We start from the raw sequence: 24,776 nt of genomic DNA on the forward strand, positions 1-24,776 counted from the left end.
GGTTGCAATACTGAGGCACATAGCAGATGCCAACAAACATCAATTCCTCTTACAATAAGATAGCAAATTCCACATGTTCAGGCTTGCTTTGAGCTTACTAGAATGTCAGCTCCACGAAGGCAGAATTTTTTTTCCCATTTTGTTCACACTGTCTCCCCAACACCTGTAACAGTGCCTGGCACATAGTAGGTGTTTGATAAGTACTTGTTAAATAAGCGAATGCATGAATGAGCTCAGTGTCATATGAGCAATCACGTGCATCCTATGACTGCATCCTCCTTACTGCATCCTCCTTACCACCCAGTAAGTCAGGGACACTTCCACCCATTTTACAGATGGGACAACTGCAGCTCAGAGTTTTGTTTTGTTTTGTTTTCCCAGAGAATTTAACTTCCTTTTCAAGGTCTGGCAGCCAGTAAATGGAAAGCCGGGATTTAAGACCAGTCTAGCCAACTCTGAATCCCATGCTCATAACCAGAAAACCTTCTCTTAAAACTGGACCATGGAATAAATCGTTTTCAAAGCCTGACTCACCTGCAGATGGGAATGGCGGGCACCAGCTGCTTGGGCCAAGTTGGTGGCACCAGTAAGATGGACTCGGGGGCTGAGTTCCTCCTCTCCTCCTGCTCGCAGGGCCCCAGGAACTCCACGGCTGGGTAGATGTGGCGGGGTAGGCCAGCCTTGGACGGGGCGCTGGACACCGGCGACGGGTCGGGGCTGGTCTTCCACATCTTGGGGGGGATCCCACAGGGTGAGTCGGCAGCGAGGCTGTTCAGGGCATCCATGAGGACGGCAGAGCCAGCCGCGGGGGGGTACCCGGCAGGGGCGCCGTCGTCCCGGGGCTGCGGCGAGGGGCTCCGCGAGCGCTGGGGTGAGGCTCCGGGCAGTGGGGCAACCAAGGCCCCCGCGCACGAATGCCTCCGCTTGGTACCAGGCGACGAGGAGCGGGAGGCCGGACGGGGCACGGGCGAGTGGCGGCCCAGGCAGCTGTCCTCAGCGAGGCCGGTTCGAGGTGACATTATTGGCGAGGTTCTGGGGGAATAATGAGCAGGGATGTTTTGAAACTGGGGACACAGGTCGTCGGGCCCGCCGTTATTGGGCGAGACGCAGGGCGAGGTGTAAGGGGAGAAGGTGTCGGAAATGAAGCTGGCAGAGGAGCCGCTGCTAGCGGGGCTCAAGCAAAGCGGCTCGCGGTAGCCCTCGAAGCCGGGCACGGGCAGCGTGAACCTCGGGCTGGCGGCCACCCCCGGCAGGGGTGGCTGCTCGACCACGAGGCCAGTGTCTCTCATGCGGAAGGGCCCCCCTGACTGCATCAGTTCGTGGGATGGAGTGATCTCGATCCGAGGGCTCAGGCCCGAGGCCCCCACTGGCTTGGCAGGGCACAGAAAGTTCTGGGGCCCTACCCTATCCGGCTCTCCCAACCGGTGCGGGGGCTCGCCAGAGAGACTGTCTAGGGGGCTGTATGGCTTGAGGCCATAGTCCAGGACATCATCGGGGTATGCGAGTCCGGAGGGTGGGCTGGCGACCTTATGTGCATTCGGTTCTTCTGGAAAGAGAAGGGGGGAGGGAGGGGTCTTTTTAAGCCTCTAAAACACAACTCCGGATGCAGAGCAATCACAGACTGGGTTTTGTCTCCTGTTATTATTATTATTTTTTTAATCCCCGCCACACCAAACCGCAGAGCTAGAAACTCCTTCCCTCACAGAAGGAAAGTGAGGCCACTTCATCCCAGATTCCTTGAACGGAGAGATCAAAGCGGAAGGATTCTAGGGCAGGTGCGCGAGCACAGCTGGTCCAAGCCGTGCAGCAGCAGCCGGAGACCTGGATGGCTGGCTGGGCTAACGGCTTCCAAACTTTTGTTTCAGTGAAACCCTTAAAAGAAATGTGATTTTATTTCACAATTCAGTTCACACCATCACGTTCACTGGCAACTGAAACAAAAGCTTCCCCAAACAATACTTACCCTGCTACGTATGATGCACTCTTATCTATCCTCCTGTCTGGAGTTATTTTGTTTAAATTCTGGTCATAACTCATTAAACAGATTTCCTGTCCCACCAGTGGGTCATGACCCACAGTTTGAAAAACACTGACCTAGGCCCATCTGCTCTTTCTACCTGTATGATACAGCTACAAGATGCAGGGGGAGGCCACAGCAGCTCTGGAGACCATGAAGCTCTGGGTTCAAATCCCAAATGTTTATGCCCACATGTAAAAAAGTGACTTAATTTACAACCAGAACTCCTGAGCCATATCTCATCTTGTGCCATTTTACAGATGAGGAAACTGAGGTCCAGGGAGGGGAAGAGATTCACCCAAATACAGAATGAACAGGATTAGAAATCCCCCAGAAAAGCTACTTGGCCCCCAAAAGACAGAGCCATGGCTATAGAGCCTCCCAAACTAGTAAAATCAGTGGATACAGAATGATCTAATTTTGTTCCTTAATCGTGGCCACGTAGCTCAGGCTTCTGCTGCCACCTCGAAAGAACCCGTGGCTGGAGAGTGAGATTAGAGAGGGAACTAGCTATTTGTTCCCACCATCCCACACCCCGCCCCCCCTGCAAGTTCCCCAGCTCCACAGAGGCCCCTCCACCCTCCCTGTCGTTACTTGGGTCAGCCTCGACTCTTCTCTCGTGACCTTACATCCAATCCATCAGCAAAGCCTGACCGCTCTATTAAAATGTAAACTAAATTCAGGGGTCACCACCTCCCGCCACCCTCTTCCACTTGGACCGTTGCCGTCACCTCCTCCCTGGTCTCCCCATTTCTACACTCACCCTCTATGGTCTGTCCTCCACACAGCCGTCTATGGAAATGTCCACTGTAAAGTGAAACCCACTTTAAAGGCTTCCCTAGATGTCCCCAGGACAGTCCTTAACACACTCGTCCCCTAGCCCTGGCCTGTCTCACTACTCCCACTCTCCCCACTTTCCCCCAAGCTCTCAGCACCAGCCCTGCTGACATCCTCACGATTCTTCAAGCAGCTCCTGCTGTGGAGCTCCCTCTCCCTAGAAGTCTCCCCCCAAGCTCTTCACCTGGCTGCTTCCCTTAATTCCTTCACATGCCTGCTCAGTTAGCAGCTCCTTAGGCCCATCCCCACCCCTGTGTCATCCTCCACCCCATTTCCTTGCCATCTTTTCTCCACTGACACCTGTTAGCAGCTCACATCACATCAGATATTATCTGTTTAGAGAATCACATGCTGCTAGATCAGAGGCAGGCAAACTACAGCCCCTGGACCAAAGCTGGCCCACAGATTGCATGTGTAAGTAAAGTTTTATTGGAACAAAGCCGCTCCTATTTGTTTACACATAGCCTGTGGCTGGCTTTTGCACTGTAACAGCAGAGCTGTTTGGTGCACACAGGTGATCCTCCACTTCCTTGGTGCCCTTTCTGGGCCATCCTGGAGTAAGTGCTATCTGGTTTAGCTGAGCTGATCTCATAGGGTTCAGGTGGTGCCCCACCCCAGGTGAGAGCCCAGAAATGGCTTTCCACAGCTCCTAGGATCAAGATAAACAACCTCAACTAGGTCAGCCCGGTTGAGCCTCTGCCTGCCCCTCTAGCCTTGCCTCTCTCTACCCTCTCCCCTCCCCTCTCTCCCCGGACTCCAGCCAAACTGGCTGTCATTCTCAGAAAATGCCAAGCTCCTTTCTGCCTCAGGACCTTTGCACTCGCTGTTCCCTCTGCTCAACAACTCCTCCCCCACCCAGCCCTCTTCGTAACTAAAACCGCTCCTTCCCTGAAGCTTGGCTAAAGTGTGCTCTCAGAAGTCCTTCTGACCTTGACGAGATCAGACCCCACTCACACTTCCCTGCTCTGCTCCACTGCACTTCTCACAATTCTAATTCAGTAATTCTGTAGCTAACTTATCATCTGCCTCTCCCCCAACTCCCAGTCCCACCTCCACCAATCAGTCAATTCCATGAGGACTCTCTCACCACCCCACCCCACCCCCACTGTATTCCTAACGACTGGACAGGACCTACCACAAAGTAGGCCCTCCAAAAATATTTGTCGGTCTGCTGAATAAAGCATGAAATATTTAAACTACTCCTCAAAGATGCTAACATCCAGAACAAACGGTAGAAAGACATAACCTTAAGAGAGGGTGATTCGGTAATATGTATCTAAATTCCAAACGCATGTATACTTGGAATCAAGCCCTGTTTATAATCCCCAAAGACTGGAAGCAACCTACAGTCCATCAGCTGGGGATGGGTTAAATTCTGTCATTCACATAGTGAGATACAATACAGGTACAAAAAGGGTTGAAAAGGTTCTTTTTACATTGATATAGAATGACCACAAGATACTGTTAAAGATGCACACTGTATGCGTAGGATAGAAACAGAGCGTGTGTACACACATACACATACACACACACAGTGCTTATGGGAACACAGGCTTTCCCTGGAAGTTACAGGTAACAGTGATTTCCTCCAGGGAGAAGAGCTAAGTAATTAGGGGCAGAGGCAGAAAGGAGACTCTGACTTCTGTACTACACTGAGAATAGAAAGATAATTTCCAAAAGGCACGTTTTTATTTTATTTATTTTAAAGGGGGGGGTGACATAACATGATATATAGCAATGACACCTGGTTTAGGAAGCAGAAAATTGCATTCTAAGTCCTGCTCTGCCACTAACTAGTTGTGTGACCTTGGAAAAGTCCCCTACCCACTCTAGGTCTCAACCTCCTCATTTGTAACCGGACAGCATTAAACCAGATCGGTCTCCTGGGCTGCTTCTGGCTCTGACGTCCTTTCATTTTTCTAACTAGAGTCTGTAGGGTCTAGGGTTCTTGTAAAGCTGCAGTTCAATATAAACTTGTGCCTGCACGCGCACGCGCACACACACACACACACACACAGCCTTCCTGGCAGGTAACAGAGCACAGATTTTTAATCTAGGAAGAGATCCAGGTCAAATCCGTGTCCGACAACATTCTGATAATCCATTGCCCTGCGAACCAGCAAAACAAAACACAGAAAGCCTCTTAGCAAGAATTCCGGCCTTATCAGAAAAACTGCATTACATCTTATCAGAAACACCCCCTCGGGGCTGATGTGAAAGTCACAGAAACTTTTTGCCATAAAAACACACATCACTCACACTCCGGGGCAGCAATGAAAAAGACAAAGGCCAGTTTGCTGAGCAAAAGCATTTAAAGCATTTACATTGGTTTTAATTAATCCAAGCAGCAGAGTTTTTCTTTTCTCTCCCCAAGATTTTGAAAGTTTACCCACAAGCAAGTAATATGGAGGTAATTTATAATCATTTAATTCTCATTCCCCTGGGTATTTGACAGTAATTCTCACAGACAAAAGGCTCGTGATTAAAATATTTCTTTAAGTAGCTAGGATTCTCCACTATTTCTCCGTAAACAACCGCCACCCTTGCAGAGAGCTCCCTCGCTGTGCCCACACAGCACTGGGCCGAGCTCGTCTCATCTCAGAAGCACCAGATTCTCTCAGAAGGGTTTCCAGAACGCTTGCTCCTCTTACCACTTGCATGATCTTTGCTGTATTCATGTACCACCAGTGAATATTATTCACTTAATATTTCAATTTAAATTCATTCGCCTATTACTTTCTTTTTTTTTTTACGGAAACTTTACACCCATACCACAAATGGAAAATCAGTGTCACTTCCATAAATAGAAGGTAGGGTAAAACTACAATCAAAATAAAAGTTACTAAATTCAAGCGAGACACTGTTGCTAGCCAAAGGCTCTGAGCCTGAGGCCCACTTTTTTTCCTCCTTGATGCTCTTTATTTAAATAAGGTATCATTTATACGTACAGGTTTTGAGTGCAGAGTTCAGTGAGTTTTTGCCAGATGTTCTACACCCTTGTCACTACCACAGTCATGACGCAGGACATTTCCACGACCCCAGAAAGTCTGCCTTTTTTTAAGTTGGAATTGGGGGAGGAAACAGCAAGTATCAGAAAGAAAGGCATTCAAGACACAGTAGCACCTGACGGAGGCCTCACTCCTGACTCAAGAGAAGGCGCCCTGCCAAGGGGATGAGCCGCGTATACAATGTACTCATTGGGGCGGCCCGTGAAACCGTCCCACTTGCCGTGCGAGGTACCCAGCCCACACTCGAGGCATCAGGATTCCGAAAGAGGCAGAAGGTGGAGGCAGAGATGAGGGATTCAGAGGTTGCTGCTCTCAGTCCTCTGTGCCTCCATGCTTTTGCACATGCTGTTCCCCATGCCCAGAACACCCTTCCATACCTCCTGTCCTCACTTTTCCTAGCAAGCCACTATTTGTCCATCAAGATTTCACTTGGGCCACCTCTTCCTAAAAGCCCTCCCTAGGCTGGATCAGACACTACGGACTCTGTAGTGTTGCCAGAACCTGAAGAGTCGTGTAGTGAAGTCTATCAAGTACAGATTCACTTGCCTGTCTCCCTACTAGACAGTGAGCTTTTTGAAGGCGGATAAAGGCCGATAATCATAATAACAACAACAGCAACAGCAGCTACCATGCGCTGAGAATTTATCTGCCAGGCTCTGCTGTAAACACATTACATGCAGTAAATTATTTAACTCTCACAACCTATGAGATGGGCACTGTTTACTCCCCTTTTACAGATGGGTTAACTGAGGCACAAAGAGGTGAATTAACTTGCCCGAGGTCTCACAGCTTGAACCCAGCAGGCCTGACACCAGGGGTTCTCAGCCTCAGAACTACTGACACTGGGGGCTACAGACTTCTTCGCTGTGAGGCTGTAGGATGTTTAGCAGCATCCCTGGCCTCTACCCACTAGATGCCGGTAGCATCCCCTCCCCTCTCTCAGTTGTAACGACCGGAAGCATCTCCAAGCATTGCCGAATTTCTCCTGCGAGGCAGAATCACCCGCAGCTGGGAACCACTGCTCTAGGCCCTACAGTTCCGGGCCCTGCTCGCAGCCAAGGCCCAAAAGAATGTTGGGAGCATCCATCCACGAGTCAAACCTGAACTGATTCAGAAATGAGACATCTGCTTCCCGTCAGCCCCAGCAGGTAAATCATTTCTGCAGCAGACATCTGAAAGTCGAATTATCATCGCCCTTCCTTCCATCAAGTTCCCAGGTGCTCACCCCAACATCTAGGCCCCATGAATATTTGGGGAGATCTCTGGCCACTCCCCAAAACCGCAAGACAAGATTGCTGGGGAGGCCAGTCCAGCTCTGCTCTAGCAAGGCGTCTGCACTGAGGTCCGGGTCTCGGTCCATACACAGTGCTAGGGGCCCCCAGCTCCACGGCTTCACCCCTTTCCCCCACCCCCCGTCCGGCTGTGTGACCTGGGGGACCTCTGAGTCCTCGTGTATAACACAGTTGCTGAGGTTGGTGACAATACCCACCTTATCCACATGAAGCCCAAAACACACAAAATAAACACTCAGTAAATGGGGCCTTCCAGTCTACTCGTATTATCATTATGGAACAAACGATCTTCTAAGTGAAAATTCTCCCCTTGCTCTGCTTTCATTGCCTTATTTTACAACTTGAAAGTGTGACACACACTGGCCCCCAAGTGCCTTCCAAAGCATTAAAAAAGAAAAAGGGGGCTTCCCTGGTGGCGCAGTGGTTGGGCGTCTGCCTGCCGATGCAGGGGACGCGGGTTCGTGCCCTGGTCCGGGGGGATCCCGCATGCCGCGGAGCGGCTGGGCCCGTGGGCCATGGCCCCTGGGCCTGCGCGTCCGGAGCCTGTGCTCCGCAACGGGAGAGGCCACGGCAGAGGCCACGGCAGTGAGAGGCCCATGTACGGCAAAAAAAAAAAAAAAAAAAAAGAAAAAGGGAAATTTTTATAAAAATTAAATGGATTGGTCAGCACCTGGGGAATTCTCTTTTACTGCTAGCCTTCAGAAAATACGTGGAGTAGGTAAAGAATGCCTGAACACCTCCACTCCATGCTTTGTACTCCCTCTTCTGGGGTACCTGGGGTATCAACTAAATCTTACTAAAATGTTAGTGACACAGTGAGCTAGTTGCAGTAACAAAAATGATTCTCACTAACACATCTCTACCATATACTTTATACCAAGAACCACTATGTATGCATTTAGCATATACTAATGTTTGTCTTACAAAAGGCCTACGAAGCAGGTGATAGAGTTTCCTCATTTTATAAATGGGGAACGTGAGGCTCAGAGAGGGTGATTAATTTGCCCAAGGTCACACAGCTTCTAAGTGGCAGAGCCAGATTCAGTCTCAGGCAGCCCACCCGGCTCCTCCACCCGCATAACACATGAAAGGGGATACTTCCTGGACGATGATACCTTAATTCCAACACATAGAAACGAGGTGTCCCCAGAATAGGAACTGCTCTGGAGCCCCATCATGAGGTAGGCTGCCCTAGACAACTAAAGACACGGATTCCTTTCTTCTGGAATATTCACGATCCCTCCATTTGCCCCAGGATTGAGTCAACGATTATTTAAAAATCCCACTCAGGCCACAAGGAGCTCTCTGCCAGTGCCTGCCCTCTTGGAGCCTCTGGCGGGCCTGTTGCTCACCCTTAAGGACACACGGCCAAGTCTGAGACAGCCGCCAGCGCCAACTCACCAGCCAACAGATCGCTTTTGAAAAAAGGAACAGCAAGAGAACATCTTCTCCACCTAGAACTACAGGCGGGTGGAATTTTCAGGAAGCAGAAGAGAATGACCAAAATAGAAACCCAGCTAAGGAACCTACATGAGGCATCTGTCCTTTGGGGAAGGGGGAAGGGGGAAAGGACTGCACGAACCGGTGCTCTCAGGCTTGAATGACTCGGTAGAGAGACGCCAGGGCATGGCCTGGAGGCCAGACGCCCCTCAGGCTGGCAGCAGGGCCCCAGAGCTGCGGTCCATCCCTGTCTGAGGTGATAGACCCACCGCTCGATGAGCTGACACCCCAAGGTGGTATGAGTTCCAGGCCCTGGGTTTGAGACATCACAGTCTGTTGCCATGGCAGCATTAGGATGCCACAACCTGGCACTGTACATGTGCAGCCAGAGGACAGGGGGATAGATGGAGGGAAGGAATCCTGCCTCCCTCCATCCCACTACTCTCATAACCTCCTTTGCGTTGGGGGCTGCAGGAAATGCCAAGAGGAGCAAAAGGTGGATGGATTTTTCATCCGGCAGCTTGCACCACCTACAGGAAAGACCTTCTGTGAAAAATCAGATTGTGCTTCAAGTAATAAATTCAGCACTTAGCAAACTTTCCAAAGGGCCCCCCATGCCCCTACTGCCCCCACCATGCACAAATGCCGAACAGTAATTGGATTCCCAATCAATGAATGGTGTGTATTAATAATGACGGAGAATCTGGTTGTCACACCCATCATTCAGAGATGACGTGTACAGAAGCAGGGCATGAGAGGTGAGAAATTCCATCCAGATAAGTCAGGTCCAGAAATGCCAGAAAGGGAAGAAAGGCAGTTTACCATCCTGTCTCGTCAGTGTGGAACCACTAGAAAAAGCCACCTTGAACGCTATGCTCTTTGCTGACCTTGCCCCAGCTAAGGCAGCTGTCTGCCTTCACCAGACAGGGCAGAAAGGAGGGCTCAGTCCTGCCTCCCAGGCAGCCTGCCATGAGGCCAGGCGCCTGGGACACAGGATCCAGGACCCGGGACAATTTGCAAGCACCGAGCCTTACAGACTGGCTACTGGCATGGCTGTTTGCAAAAACACACGCACCCGCAGGCTGACACGTATTCCTTTTGGAGAAAACCAGAGAAATGTATGGAATCTGCAACCCATGTGCCTCAAGGTCAGCTTTTGGATGGGGGCAGCAGGGCCCAGGCATCTGGCAGACATGGGACCTCACTTCTGTCCTCAAATTGGGATAGAAAGAACCGGTTGCAAGTCATTCCATGGGGCCCTCGCGCTTTTAAGAAGTTCAAAGACCTTCCTATTTTTAGTCGTTCACTGCGCCTCAAGCTTTCCCGTGTTATTACCTCTCTCTCTGGGGTTTACAAGCACCCTGGGAAGCCGGAACCATCAACTCCTCTGTGTTACAGAGGGGGGCCCTGAGACTCAGGGGCGCGAGGATTCACTCAAAGTCACAAAAACAATCAGGGGCAGAGCTGGGGTTCAAACTGAGACATCATTTAAATGCAGTCAAATGCACAGATATTAGAAGTACACCTCGTGCCTTTCTACAAATGTACGCACCGTGTAGCCACCAATCAAGATATAGAATGTTTCCATCCTGCCAGAGGATTCTCTGGTGGCCCTCCCCAGCCAATAACCCTCATTCAGGGGGACCCGCTCGCCTGCCTTCTCTCATTATAGCCTGGTTTGCCTGCTTTGACCATTGTATAAATAAAACCGTCCAAGATGTACATGTCACAGTTTTCCTCAACCTCATGTCTGAGATTTAACCATGTCATATGCATCTGCCGTCTCTTTTGCGTCTCTGTGTAACAGTCCATCAAATGATGACATCAGACTTCACCTGTCTGGTCACCTTGCCATACTGCCTCCGTTCTTCAAGACCGCGGCCATTTGAGATTGAACTTGTGCTTCAGGGAGATCTGTCTCTAAGAAAAGACAGTCTCTCCGCATTTGTCACGCGGTGCTCAACAGAGAGCGACTTCCTCGCCAAAAGGAAAAGGAAAGATCTGGGCAGAAGAATTAGCCGGAAGTAGACCTCAGATAATCCTTCCTCAGAAACAGGGCTTGCGTGGCTACCCCGCCTCTCCGTCAAAGCCCTGCACAAGGCGACATGGGCACGGCCACCTTCCTTGCTTTCCTTCCTCTAACTCACTCAGCAAAAGCCCCCTTGCCTTTACGCCAGGCCCTCAAAGAGCTGTACCCTTTATGGAGTCCTACAACCCCTGTCACGGCCTGCGAAGCTGATTTCCACCTTTCTTTCAGGCAACTTGAAATTCAAGTGGAAACTTCCACTTGAAGAAAGTGGGGCCCCATAACCCTTGGCCAGGGGCAGAGACTTAAAATTAATACCTGATTGACAGATGGGTGCTTTATTTACACTCGTCCCGAGGAGCTTTCACTTTGGTGCCGTATTCCCCGAGGGCGGGCACACTTCATCCGTGGCCCCTGCCAAGCCCGGTCATTAATGACATTCCTCCTTTCTCCTTGGCAACGGAGGTGATGTCACCTGTTGCGGATTTCAGACCCTCATCCCACCTTCTTAGGATCACAAAGGTAAAAAACAGCCCCTTTCTGAAGTCTTTACAATGACTTTCGCAGGCACTGCAGACTTAAAGCGTTCCCCACCTCCACGTCTAATGGGCACCCTTTTTCAGCACACCCAAGCAGGTTTGTTTCGATAAGGACCTTTATAAACCCTGAGCTTTGCAGGCAACTTTCTTACTTCAGACAGCTCACTCAGGCGTGGTTCAATTAAAATTCACACAGAAGGACTGGCTTTTAGAAATATGTCGTATTAACTAAAACAGGTCCAGGTGAGAAAATGCTCTTTCCCAAAACCTCAGACTAGGACGCATGGAGGGTCCCCAAATGCCAACTCGGGAAAAGCAATCCCTCTGCTCTTCCTGTAGCTTCCCATCTACCTCTCATATATTTCTCTTGCAGAGGAAAAAAAGCACAAAGAGTCCAAGGCACAGGACTTTAGATCTAAATGCCAGTCCGTAGGAGATGCAAGGGACAAAGGAACACGTTAAAAAAAACACCACAGGGATGCCACTGGCAAAATCCATCACGTGGAGACCAGCACAGGAAAAATGACCCTGCTTCTTCAACAAATAAACGGCAAGAAAACAGACTGATGGGGATTTTTATAAAATAAAAGAGCCATAAATGGCCATGTCAACCAATTACAATGTGAGGATCTTGGTTCAAACAAATTAACCATAAAAAGATCCTCGTGAGACAAGCAGGAAATTTAAACACTGGACATTTGAAATTAAGTATTATTCCTTTTCAGGTTTGACAATGGTATTTGATTTTTTTTCAAGAGCCCTTACTTTTGAGCTACATACTATTTATTAATAAAATATTATGCCACCTGGAATGTGATTTAAAGGAAGCAGGGGTGGAGATGCGGAGAATACACCAAGGCAGAGATGACATAAGATTGGCCTTATGTTGATCATTGTTGAAGCTGGGCACGTGGGAACATGGGAGTTAACTATACCACTGTCTCTACTTTTCCATATATTCGGAAAAGTTCGTAATAAAAGTTCAGGAAAAAGTCAAAGCCAGTTCCTCTTGCTTTGGGGGAAACTATGTGGGGCTCTGCTCCAGGTAGGAAAGCTCACAGCCCCTGACGCATCCCAGGAAGAGCCTCAGGGCCGAGTCTTGCCTTGTTCCCTGAGCTCAGTTTGGGAACAATGGGCAAAAACCAAACCTCGCACCAGCCCAGGGAAGCCGAGTTTGGCTGGAGCTCTGTGGAGCCCTGTGGCTATTTCCTGTGCTGGGCAGAGAGGAAAGAGGAAGTCCCTTCGTGGGGGGAAGCCACAAGGCATCCATCACGCTGCACTTTCCAAGGCTGCCTCTTCCTGGCCCTGGCTCAGGGGGTCCTGGGGGGTCAGGGCAGGACACCTGGGGAGGCCCTGCCTCTCACAGAGGCAGCCAGAGGGAACCTTGCAGCCTGCGAGTCAGGTCAACTGAGAAAGCTTTTGCAGCCGGCCAAGCTCTGGGGCTGAGGCAGGGGCCCAATGAGTCAGAACTGATCGTACGTAAGTTAGATAACTTGCTGTGATGCCAACTGAGGCCCAACAGCCAGTGGCTCCTCTCCAAAGAGCATCTTCTCTTAAGACTCGGGATTCATCAAAGGCCAAGGCAAAGACTCTCTCCTCCAAGGAACCAATGCTCTCAAGAAGTCAGGCGAGCCAGAAGACATCTCGGAGCCCACCACCACTGCCACCCGACACTCACACAGCCCTGCTGCCTGCACTTAATCACACCGCCCCGTGGGCACCTGCCATCTCCACCCCCATTTCACAGATGGGAAAACACAAGCGCAGGGGATCAAAACCACCTGCCCTGAGGCATACCACTAATAAGGAATTATGCAACTTTTCATCCATTTATTGGGCAACGATTTATTGCATGCTTGCTAATGCCAGGTACTTTTGCTTGGCCAAGGTCACGCAGGTAGGAGACAGCTAAGTCAGAATTTCAAGCCAGGATTCCCTGATTTCAGATCTGGCGCTCTGACTTGCTGAGCCAATGGCCCCTGGAGTTGGGGGGAACATGTACCCCAGGAGGCGTGCACGACAATCTACTGGGATGTAGAAAGAAATACAGGAACAGCAGAACTCCCGTTTATACGCTGTCCTTTCCCACTTGCATTTTTGTTGCATGTTTTAGGAGTATAATCCCATTAGGACAGCAGTGAACATAAAATTGATAAGTACGTAAATACCAAAACATACGAGGTGAATGCACCTCATGCTGGCGTACAAGGGACCCAGGAACGCTGGAGTCAGTGAGATACTGGCTGAGCTGTAGTGCTGAGGGCAGAGACCTGGGATCCTAACTGCCCGGGTTCGAGGCCTGCCCTGCCATGTACCGCTCAACGACTCTCAGCAAAAGTTAACTGACCCCCAAGGAGTCTGACTTCACCGGTCCTGGGTACGGCTGGAACAGTCTAGCGTGTAGCCAGGATTGAGGACCGCTGGCCACCAATGCTGCATTTTTCCAATTTATTCAACCCCACCACCGTACAGGACTAAAAAGCCTTGGGAACAAACTCAAATAACACAGCTTTAAGATTTTAAGAACCTCTACTCCCGATCAAAAGCTAAGGCCACCTTAAGAACAGAAGGCCTTTAATTTGGAAGCTGGGATGGCATGTGTGCAATAGTGAAGAGTGATTAAGGCAACTTTCTCCCTAGTCCTTTTGACTCCCTTGACGAGGCCGCGGCTCAGTTCAGCCCTCATTTCACCTTTCCAGCTGCACCTGGAGACACTATTTGTACAAAGCAAGCTTATTAAGGCCTGTCCTTAACTCGACACAGACGGCAACGTCTCTGAATGTCACATGTGTTTAGCGAACTGCTTGCTTAGGGTAGAGCTCTATTTTTAGTAAGCACCAAAAAAAAAAAACCCAAGATACTATATCCCAGCACCTCATTTGTCCCAATTTGTTTACCAGGCTGTGTCCCACATTGGCCTGGGGGCCAGGCAAGGGCAGGACCATATCTCATTCGTCTCTGTACCCCTACGGGGCCTGGCACAAAACCAGCATTCGGTGAGTGAGCGCTGAAAGAATGAGGTTTAAATTGTGCCCTGTGAATGGGTTGAGAGCAGGGGGCCCTGAGTCAAGTGCAGGGGACATTAGGGCTCCAGCAGGGCCCGTGACGCTACTTGGAAATGGTATAAAAGGTGCGCTGGGGGCAGAGGGGATGCTGGTTGGGGTGGGGATTTGTGGAGGGGGGAGCAGTGCAGGAGGGTGTGCAGTGTGCTTCTACAGCGTACGGGATCTATGGCTTTTATCAGTCTTTCAAAGGGCTGTGACCCGAAAAGTTTAAGGATCACCAGAGGAAACTTTACAAGCAATGACCGGGAGTCCATTTTCCTTTCTGAAAGGTCAAAGTTAATGCCACGTGCATCGGCTTACCAGGAATCGGAGGAGGGACACACCAGACCCACTGAGGTAGACCAGAAGCAAGCGCTCAGTCCCAACAGAGCCCGGAGGAGATCCGGCACCTCTGGGAGGTGACCGGGTATTCCCAGGACCAGCCCGTCTCTCCCAGTGTATTACAAGTTGGGAGTAGTAAGAATGCATTGACTTCACAAGCACACACAAAGAAATTAAACTTCTGATCTGTCTGATCACAGCCAGCACACCTCTCCCCTCCAAGGTGGGCTCAGTAGCACTGGCCAGGACTCCCACAGTCCCGTCCCCATTCTTTCTATCAGTATTACTACATACTTAGCTCTCTCCCTCAGTAGAAAAAAATAAGAGTTTACTTTGAATGCCTCTAGGCAAATAAATCTGAAAATCCAGATAAGGGAAATAAATAATTTCTTAGAAAGATAAAGTTTACCAAAATTGACTCCAGTCGAAATAGAAAACGTAAACAGACCAGTTCCCATAGACACAATCAAGAAAGCTATCGCAGAACCACCCCCATGAAAAGGCACCAGATCTAGATGGCGTCACAGAGGAATTCTATCGCAACTGTAGAAACTGGATAGTCCCAATAATACACATGCCGTTCCCGAACATAGAGAAGGAAAGAAATTTAAACCTAACAGCATACCAAAATGGACATTACAGACAAATATCACTCATACATACCGCTAAAAGAAATCCTGAACAAAATATTATCCAGTAGATGCCGGCCCCATCACCACAAGAAAATAATACACAGTGAGCAAGTGGGGGTGATACCAGGAATATTTCAATATTAGGAAATCTATTAATATAAGCGATCTTAGAAGAATAAAATCATATATTTTTCCATAGATGCTAAAACGTCTACAGCATAACTCAACTCCCATTCTTAATCAAAACTCTCATGAAAATAGAAATGGATGAATACTTCCTTTACGTAATTAAATACATATGTCTCGATTCCAAAGCCAACACTGAAGGTACTCCTGCTGGGGTCAGGAACAAAGCAAAGATGTCTACTTTCCAGTACCATGTAGATGCTACTGGAGGTACCAGTCAATGCAATTAGACGAGAGAAGACAATTAGAGGCTCTAACTCATTGAGGGCAGGGACTGAGTCTCATTTCCTATTATATCCCCAGGATCTAACACCATAGGTGCTCAATAGTTAGATGGATGAGTAAATGAATAATGACTCACATTACTGAGCACCTCTATTAACAAAATCAAGGCTTTAATAAAAAGCTAGTGAGAAATCACACTCTGTGTTAACTGATTTAAGTGGGTTAAGCCATTCAAGGCAAACACCGCCATGAGGTGAGTACTATCATTTCAGTCACGTGACAGCTGAGCAAACAGAGGTCTGGAGAGGTTAGATGACTTTTCCAAGATCACTCTGTTGGTAAATGTTTTAAATTCCAGTCTTGCATGGTACCAGGCCCCTAACAAACTGCTTTACACGTGTCTCTCATCAAGAGAGGGAACGAGGAACAGAAAACAGGCTCTGGAGCGGGACAGCCAGGTTCATATTTCAGCTCTGCCGTTTACCAGCCCTGCTTTCTCAGGAAAATTCCTTCACCTCTCTGTGCCTTTGCATCCTCCTCTGTAAAACGAGGGTGACAACAGTGCCTACCTGCTAGGGTCGGAGGGGTACTACACGAGCTAACAAACACCTGCCACATGTTCAATCTCCATAAAACGTGCACCCGACTTCCCCCAAATTCCCTAAGTGCCGACACCAACTTCTGACAACATCTGGCCCATGAGCAGTCCCCTTCCCTCTTTGGTTTTTCACCAAGCCCACGCCCAGAGTTAAGGAGAACACCCCATGTGCATCACCAACTTACTGTCACCTGGGACAAAGCCCAACAGCAAGGTAAGGGCTAGTGTTGGCCCTTGGGGAGACCCATCATGTGGAAGAAGAGAGAGGGGACTGCTATTAACATCTGGGTGAGCCAGACCCACATCTGGGACAGCTCGCTTTAGCCTCTCAAGGCTCCCGACATCCCTTCTCTTCCTGAGCCATGATGTTTCTGTGCTGCCGACTTCCCAGCAAGGGGTCATTATTTTACAGATTTCAGAGCATAGCGTCTCACTCTTTAAGCGGGGCTGCACACAGTGACCTCTTTCCAAAGAGCACAGTTCAGAAAGGAGTAACCTTACAGTGGAGGAACCTGCCAAAGGCTACCTCAGCCAGGTGGTCAAGGCCATCATCAGTAGTGATAAATCATGCTGACAGTACGTACCCTCGATATGATGTGATGGAAATGGTCACTTTACCTCTGTGGTCTTCCTCCCCCAAAACCCATAGCCCTGTCTAACCATAAGAAAAACATAAGATCCCACTGAAGCGACATTCTACAATGTACTTGATCAGTACTCCTCAAAACTGTCAAGCTCATGAAAAAAAAATAAAATAAAATAAAAAACGACAGTCTGAATGTGAATAAAGTACGGACTTAGGTCCATAATACTGTATCATAATATTGGCTCATTAATTATAACAAATGTATCAACTAATGTAAGATGCTCATCATATGGGGGCTTGGTGCGGTGCTGGGTATATGAGAACTTGCCGTACTATCTTTACAACTTTTCTGTAAATCTAAAACTGGTCCAAAAAATAAAGTTTATTTTTAAGAAATAGATTCTGGGGCCTTCATTGTGGTCATTTAGACACCCCTCTGGCAGCCACCAAGCACCCCTTGCCAAGAAAAACTATGAAAAGTACCTCCCATCGGATTTGGCTTGGAAACTGTTTCCCCGGAAATCTCTCCCCACTGCAGGAAAAAAAAAAAATTCGTTGATTGTGAATCTGGGAGGGGTGTAAGTATTAGTTCCCTGCAAAACATGAGTTTAATCTCAACAAACAGCAAGACCACTGATGCTAGAGGGATCATTTGCAGATTCTTAACTGTATCTTCTCAAAGCAAAGGATGGCCTCCGGATTGCAACTCAAGAAGACTGGTCTCTTTGGCTGGATAATTATTTCCACCTCCAGCCAAAATAGAGAATAATTACGAATTACCATCTTCACTTGGTATCCGAGTGAGGGCGTCTCCGAAATCAAAGCAAGCCCCTCACCTAAGGAGCTTCACCTGAAGACGCTGTGGAAGGAAAGTTAAAACTTCTCTGCCTAACCCAGCATCTCTGGGAAACAGCAAGCCCCGGAGAGTCCGGAAAAGGCCTCCTACACATAGCAGGCAGCACAACCCCTTCCTGCTTTCCCTAATGCAGCCAAGCCCAAGTGCATCTGGAAGTTACCACCAGGCCTGCCCCAGAGGCTTCAATAAGCACTGGCTGGGCTAGGCTGTCAAAATCAGGAAGCCTAGTTGGGTTGTTTTTTTTTTCCCCAAGACAACCTGCTAACCAGAAAAATACAGTGAGGTTGGGTGCACCACCTTCTCCTTCTGACCAAGGCTCCTGTTAAACACGTGAAATGACGGCCCAGCCTGGGGAAATCCCCGGTCCCCAGCGCAGAGCGCACTTGAAGGCACCGACCAACAGGTCGCTGAGGCAGGAACAGCCTGCATCTTCCTGAATCCACAACCGCCCACAGCCATGATGACCGCGGGGTGGGGGATCCCTTAATGAAGCTCACACTGAGCCATGCGGGGTGATGTGCAAACACAGCGGCAGACCCGAGGGAGGAAATGGGCCAGCCGCCCAAGATTAAGTCAAACCACCCTCCAGCATTAGATACAGACAACTTCTTCCTTAGTGTCAACACAAAGTCCCCAACGACGGGCTCGCACGCGGTGGTGCCCGGAGGTGTGAGGATCCGCTTCACCTGCCCTCTGTTTGCACCAGCCCCTTCCCACGAACTCCATTCTCTGGCTTCCTCATCTCCTCCCTCCAAAGGCAAACCAGTAGCTTCCTCTGCCCTCTGACGACCAGCTGCAGGCAAGAGGCCAGCTGAGACCCCTGCCACCCTTGGCTTTGCTACCAGTGACAATCAGGGAGAAGTAACTGGAAACCAACGCCCTACCAGGCAGAGTGAGCCTAGCGCCCCCTAAAGGCGGCTGCAGTCCCTGACGCCTCGCGCCCTCCCTCTCAGCCGGGGGGAGAGGCACCCCCCCCGCTCCAGGCCCCCCAGTAAGTGTGACACGTGGGGCAAAACGGGGCCCTGTGTCCACTGTCCAGGCCCAAGCCCCAGCCCGGGCTCGGAGGCCAAGCCGGGGCGAGCCTCCACCGACCTTCGATAGGATTCAAATAGTCATAATCGAAGAGGATGGAGAAGTCGAACTCGTCTTGGGGGCTGCCTCCAGGCTCGTGGCCCGGGGCGCCCCCGCCGTCGGGGTCGGGCTGCGGCTCCTGGGCGTCCATGGCGCGCAGAGCGTTGGGAGGGCGGCGGGCCGGGGGCGAGGGCAGGCTCGGCTGTCTCCTGGGCCCTCGTCGGGGGTGGCGAAGGAGGCAGGAAGCGGGGCGGAGAGGCGGGTGGAGCGGCGGGGTCACTGCCCTCGTGGGAACGCACGCCGGGTCCAGGGACGGCGCGCCTGGCGCAGCGGGTCCTGGACGCTCCCGCGGGAGCTTAGCAGCGGCGGCGGCGGCGGCGGCGGCGCGGGCTTCCTGCTCCGGGAGGCACCTGTTGCAGCCCGGGGAGGGGAGAGGGGAGGCGGGGACAGCGCGGCCGGGTCGGCGGGGGCGGGGCCGCCACCCAGGGACCCGGGGAGGGAGGGGGGAAGGGAGGGGAGGAGTGGCGGGCGGGCCCAGGAGGAAGGAGGCCGCCCCCTGGCCCTGGCCGCACTGCCCTGGCCGCACTACCCGGGCACCGCGCGCAGCAACCCGCCGGGGCCATCGCCAGGCGCTCTGGTGCGGCCGCTGCTCCTATCCTCCCCGCGGTGAGCTCTGCGCCCCTGCCGGATCCTCCGGATGAGAAAGCCTCTTGTCGTTTGCCCTCTATGACCGGCTGATCCCAACCTTTTTCCTCTTTTCTAATCTAAGGGGGCGGGAGATGGGGGGATGGGGGGATGGGGGAGGGAGTGCACCCACGCCCTTCTCTTGCAGACTCGTGTCTCCAGGTGCCTCTCTACCCACAGCTGTGGCATGGTTTTCACGTACATCAGTCACCTGAGTGCCCCTGAACTCAATTCCCAGGACCTGGGAAAGAATCAGAGATACTCTCAGAGCGCAAGTCCCACCTTTACATCTATACCTCTTGGCCAGGTGCCGGGGACCCAGCATGAACCAGACACTGCTGGGGCTCAGTTTCTGGTGGGGGAAGAGTCATGCAGGAGATAAACAGGGGAGCAAAGATCATCCCCGTAAGGTGTCAGGAGAGAACTCACCAGAGATATAAGGTAAAGGCTGGGGGTTCACGAGGCTTTGGTCACTTCGGTGGTCAGGTAGGGCCTCTCTGGGAAGGTAGCATTTGGTTGAACCAGACTGATGGGAGGATCTGGGGGAAGAGTGTTCCGGCGGTGGGAACCAAAAGAAAGTGAGAGCCAGAAGGTGTTCTTGTGTGGGAGACCAGGAAGGAGGGCAGTGCAGGTGGAGAGGTTGGCAGGTGACAAGTACGCCTGGACGCTTGTTAAAAACACAGATTCCCAGGCCCCTCACTGGAGCTTCTGAAACCCTAAGTCTGGAGTAAAGGCTCAGGGTTGTGTATTTTTAAGCAGGCACCCAAGGTGAATGTTATGAACAGGTACATTTGGGGAACAGTACATAAGAACCTACTACCACCCCCCATGAAACACTTCCAGGGGTCTCGGACCAAGTTAGCTAAAGTCAGAAAACAGACTCACAGGTAAAAACGGTGAGATGAGAGCAGTGGCCTCAACCTTTATGCCACGTTAGCATCACCTGAGACACTTTTTTTAAAAAAATGCCTGTTTCCACGTTTCAATCCAAACCCACTGAACTGGAACACCCAAAGCTGTTTTTTTGGGTTTTTTTAATGACCTCAGATGAATCTAAAGGGCAGCCAGTGTTGAGAATCGCTGGATCAGAAAAGTAGGTGGGAGAGGTTCAAGGAGTCCCTGAGAACCACAGCTTGATATCAGCTGGGGACTGACTCTAACCCTTCCCCACGTGCCAGAAGTATAGAGAAGATGCACTCTTCAGGGAGAGCCATCTCTGCTCCGTTAAGGGGTTTGTGTGAAGCTATCAATCATCATTCATTCCACAAATCTTTACTGGGCACCTGCTTGGTACCTGGCACTGCTACAGATCTTGGGGATGCAGCCATCAGCAGGACATGGTCTCTACCCTCATCATGTTTCTATCCTGTTAGCAAAGAGACACAGCAATGAATAGGGCTTTCCAAATTGCACTTAGACCAGTGGCTCTTAACCCAAGCTACACATTAGACTCACCTGGAGAGCTGTTCAAAAACTTCAAATGCCTGGGCCCCAGGAGGGGCCAGTTATAATCAGAATGTTTGAGGCCCAGGCATCAGTACTGTGTAAAAGCTCCCCAGATGCTTCCAATGTGTGGCCCGAATCACTAATATAGACACAAACTCCATTCCAGGGTCCTGGGCCTGGCTCAAGATTTGTGAACTTTCAGAGTCTTGGGAAGCACTTTCTGGTTGTCAGAGCAGAAACAAATCCTCTTCTTTGTTTCCTAAGCATAGGCATACGTATATTGGGTGTATCCAACAAGCATCTTAGGGGTGGCTGATAGATTTAGGTCGAGGAGAGGCGGTGACCCAGGCTGCAACACTTAGAGCCAAGTATCTAGAAGGAGATGGATGCTCTTGGGTCCCTATGACAGGACTCAAAATCCAAACCCTGAAACTTGGTCAGGGATAAACAAAGGAACCAACCAGTCCTTGTGATATAGAAAAGGAGAAAGGCTGGTGTCATCCTCAAGTGTCCCTTTTCATCCCTCCATCCATGATGATTAAATGCCTCTAATCTAGTGGACATCTATTGATTTTGCCTCCCTGGCATCATTCCCCACTTCTTCTGATAACAGCACCCCAGTGTGTTCCTTTGGGAAACGACTCTTGATACAATCTTGGTAAAATTATCAACCCAGCTGTCACATAGTCCCCTGGCAAAGAAGTGAACAAATGATCCAGGCTTGGCCAATTCATCTCCACTAGCCTATGAGACCCATTAGGGCAGGGGTCATGAGTGCCTCATTCACAGCTTTATGTACCATGGATGTGTGGATATGCAGATGGATAGATGAGTGGATGGATGAGTGGATGGATGGATGATGGATGGATGGATGGACAAATGGGTGAATGGATGGATAAATGGATGAATAGATGGATGGATGGATAAATGGATGGATGGGTGGATGAGTGGATGGATGGATGATGGATGGACAAATGGGTGAATGGATGGATAAATGGATGAATAGATGGATGGATGGATAAATGGATAAATGGATGGATGGATAAGTGGATGGATGGATGATGGATGGAGAGTAGATGGATGGATGGATGGGTAAAAGAGTTTGTCCTCGTGTATGTAAGATCCTTATATTGCTCTTTAAGGGCCCTCCTCCCTGAGGCTTCCTCTGGCCACCCAACTGTTTGGGCAAGAATCTAAATTCTTACCCCCAACTGATATCCTCTTGAGATACCCAATAATAGGATGAGATAATAAAGGTAAAAATCACTTTACAACTGATAAACTGCTACAAAGACTTCAGTCTTATGAGAATGGTTCAGGACATTCTAAATAATACTCTAATTGTCTAAGTTGTTCCTCTGAACAGTGGATATATTTTTAAAGTTTCTAGGATCTGCACCAAATCATAGTTCTTTAAGGGAAGGGGTTCAAATTAGGCCCTGACCCATAACAAAGTTTCCGCTAGAGCAGTGGGAAGTAAGAGGGTTTTCTCTAAAGGCCACTTTGAAGGGTGCGGCTTGGGTGTGGGGGAAGGCATATTTTCATTTCCAAAATAAATAATTTGTGTCGTTCAAAGCAAGGGCTAGGGGCAGAATACATGACCTTTATGCATTCAGAGGCCACAGCAGGAAGCTGGGGGGTGGGATAGAGGTCTTGACAGTGCAGCTCTGTCAACCTTCCCTCTGCCCTGCCACTGGCCTCATCGCGGAGGCCCTAGCCTTTTGGTTTTTCTCCGGGTTCCCCAATAAAAGTGCAATGCGAAGCTCGTGAGGCCACTGAGAGTTTGAAACTCCTAGCACACGTCTGACCCTGGCCCAGGAATTCAGCTCCATTCAAGAGCATTTACTCTAGTGTACAATTACAAACGAGGTAAGTGCCATGAAAGGAAAGAAGATGCCACAGAGCTTATATCAAGGAAACCTGATGTTGACGGGGAATTCAGGGAAGGCTGCCTTGGGGAGGTGATATTGAAGCTGAGAACAGAAGGTTGAGTAGAAGTTAGCCAGAGAACAGTGAGGGGAAGAACTAACAGCCAGATGGGAAAGTATGTGCAAAGGCCCTGAGGCAGGAGGAAGTAGGATGTATTGGAAGAACTGAAAAAAGACTGGAGTGGCAGGTACCCAGGAATGGACAAGAAGATGGTGTGAGGTAAGGCTCGGGGGTGAGTGGGGCCTGAGGGCCCGTGTGGAGAATTTTGGACCTCAGACCAACGAGGAATGACTCAAGTGTATTAGGCACATACATGACAAGATCATATCTGGGGGTTTTAAGCGGTTGCTCTGGGTTCTGCGTGCAGAAGGAACTGCAGGGGGCGAGTATTGAAGCAGGAAGACCAATTAGGAGGTTCATACAGTCATCCAGGCAAGAGAAAATGGGGCGTGAACTATGGTGAGGGCAGCTGAGATAGAAAACAGTGGAAGCACATGAGAGATATGCATACTCTCTTCCTTGAGTTATCTCTTTTCCTCTTCCAGGCTACTTCTTAGAAGGCAGCATTGCACGTGAATACAAATACCTGAGGTGCACCACCCTCTGGGGCTCTCCCACCCCACTCCAGGTGGCTCTGAGTCCTGAGGCCCCTTCAAGTTGGCCCCGGAATGACCCCTGCCAACGCAGAGCTCTGCCCTCCTTTCCCCCTTCTGGTACAAAGCTCATTTTTAGCTTCAGCCTGGACCCCTCCCCTGAAATCTGGGCTCACATATCCCACTGTCCACCCAGCATCTCCATGTGGGCATCCAACAGGCCCCTCAAAATACACGTGTCCAAACCAACCCTGTTATCCTCTGAAACTGCTCCTCTCCCACTGTTCCCAGCTCAAATATCACCCTCCCATTCATCCCATTCCCCCCCCGAAAACCAAGGAGTAAGTCCCTTGCGTCAGCTCACACCCACGTGCAAACTCTCGGCAAATCAAAAACCCTCAAAACGTAACCCAAATCCCACCGTTTTTCACCAACTTCACTGTTCTTCCTCCCACTCCAGCAATCCTAGCCCCCCACCATCTCTCACCCGAACGAGTATGATAGCCTCCTCCCTGGTCTCCTTCCTCCCTCCTCCCTTCCACATTGGCCCTTACATGGAGCAGCGAAAGGGATCCTTTCAAAATATACACCCGATAAACCTCCCATGGCTTCCCATTAAGTTGAGAATTAAACACAAGCACCTTGGCCTACAAGGTCCTAGATAAACCACCCCTGCCCCAGCTCCCTTTAGGTATTATCTTGTGCCATTTTCCGTTTTCTGACTCCCTTCTGCCACCCTGATCGTCCTTGAAAATGCCAAGCACGACCCCACCCCAGGGCCTTTGCACCTACTATTCCCACTGATATTTGTCACTTCCTTGCTTTGTTCTTTCCTCAGCTCAGTGTCAGCTTCCATGACCATCCCCATAGAAATAGCATCCCCTGGCCTCCTCTGTCCCCTGACCCTGCTTTACGTTCCTCATAGCCCTCATCTCTGCAGCATGTTTTATTCATATGTTCATCTTTTACTCATTCCGAACCCCACATCCTGACAACCCCCATCGCAATAAAAGTCTGACTATAAGTAGGCACTGAAACGTGTTTAATCCGAAAAGTAGGAATTTTCTTTACCAGATTCCAAAACGCGATCTCCCTTCAATTTAAGCACATCCTGGGATTACCACCCTAGTTGCTAATATTTTAATTTATAGATGGATGCATTTGACTCCACCAGGGCTGGAACCAGAGTGAGGCGAGTGAGGCGAAATTTAAGAGGGCACCAAGCACCTCCATAATTGAATATATTATGTTTTCATGAAATGTTTTTTAAAAATCAAAATTAAAGCCAAAAAAATCCATGGTGAGCAAAATCGTTACATTTCGAATAAAGACAGAATCAGTAATAGTGCCGTGCAGAGTTGTACTGGACCCTGAAGCAAAGGGAAGATGAGTAATACTGATCCCGTCTTTATTTAAAATTTTTAT

At 49.9% G+C, this 24,776-nt stretch overlaps 1 protein-coding gene across 1 annotated transcript in view; it reads right to left on the bottom strand.

The window, feature by feature from the left end:
* NFATC2 (nuclear factor of activated T cells 2) overlaps window positions 1-18,850 on the bottom strand; it is a 107,272-nt gene extending 88,422 nt beyond the window's left edge. The window contains exons 1-2 of the mRNA XM_065893311.1: window positions 18,721-18,850; window positions 535-1,546 (exon numbers count right to left, since the gene is read on the bottom strand). Coding sequence (XP_065749383.1) covers window positions 535-1,546; window positions 18,721-18,850 — 1,142 coding nt within the window. The remainder of the gene's footprint in view (window positions 1-534; window positions 1,547-18,720) is intronic.
* Window positions 18,851-24,776: the final 5,926 nt, after the last annotated feature.

This window comes from Phocoena phocoena, chromosome 15 (assembly GCF_963924675.1).
Source record: "Phocoena phocoena chromosome 15, mPhoPho1.1, whole genome shotgun sequence".
Taxonomy (NCBI): Eukaryota; Metazoa; Chordata; class Mammalia; order Artiodactyla; family Phocoenidae; genus Phocoena; species Phocoena phocoena.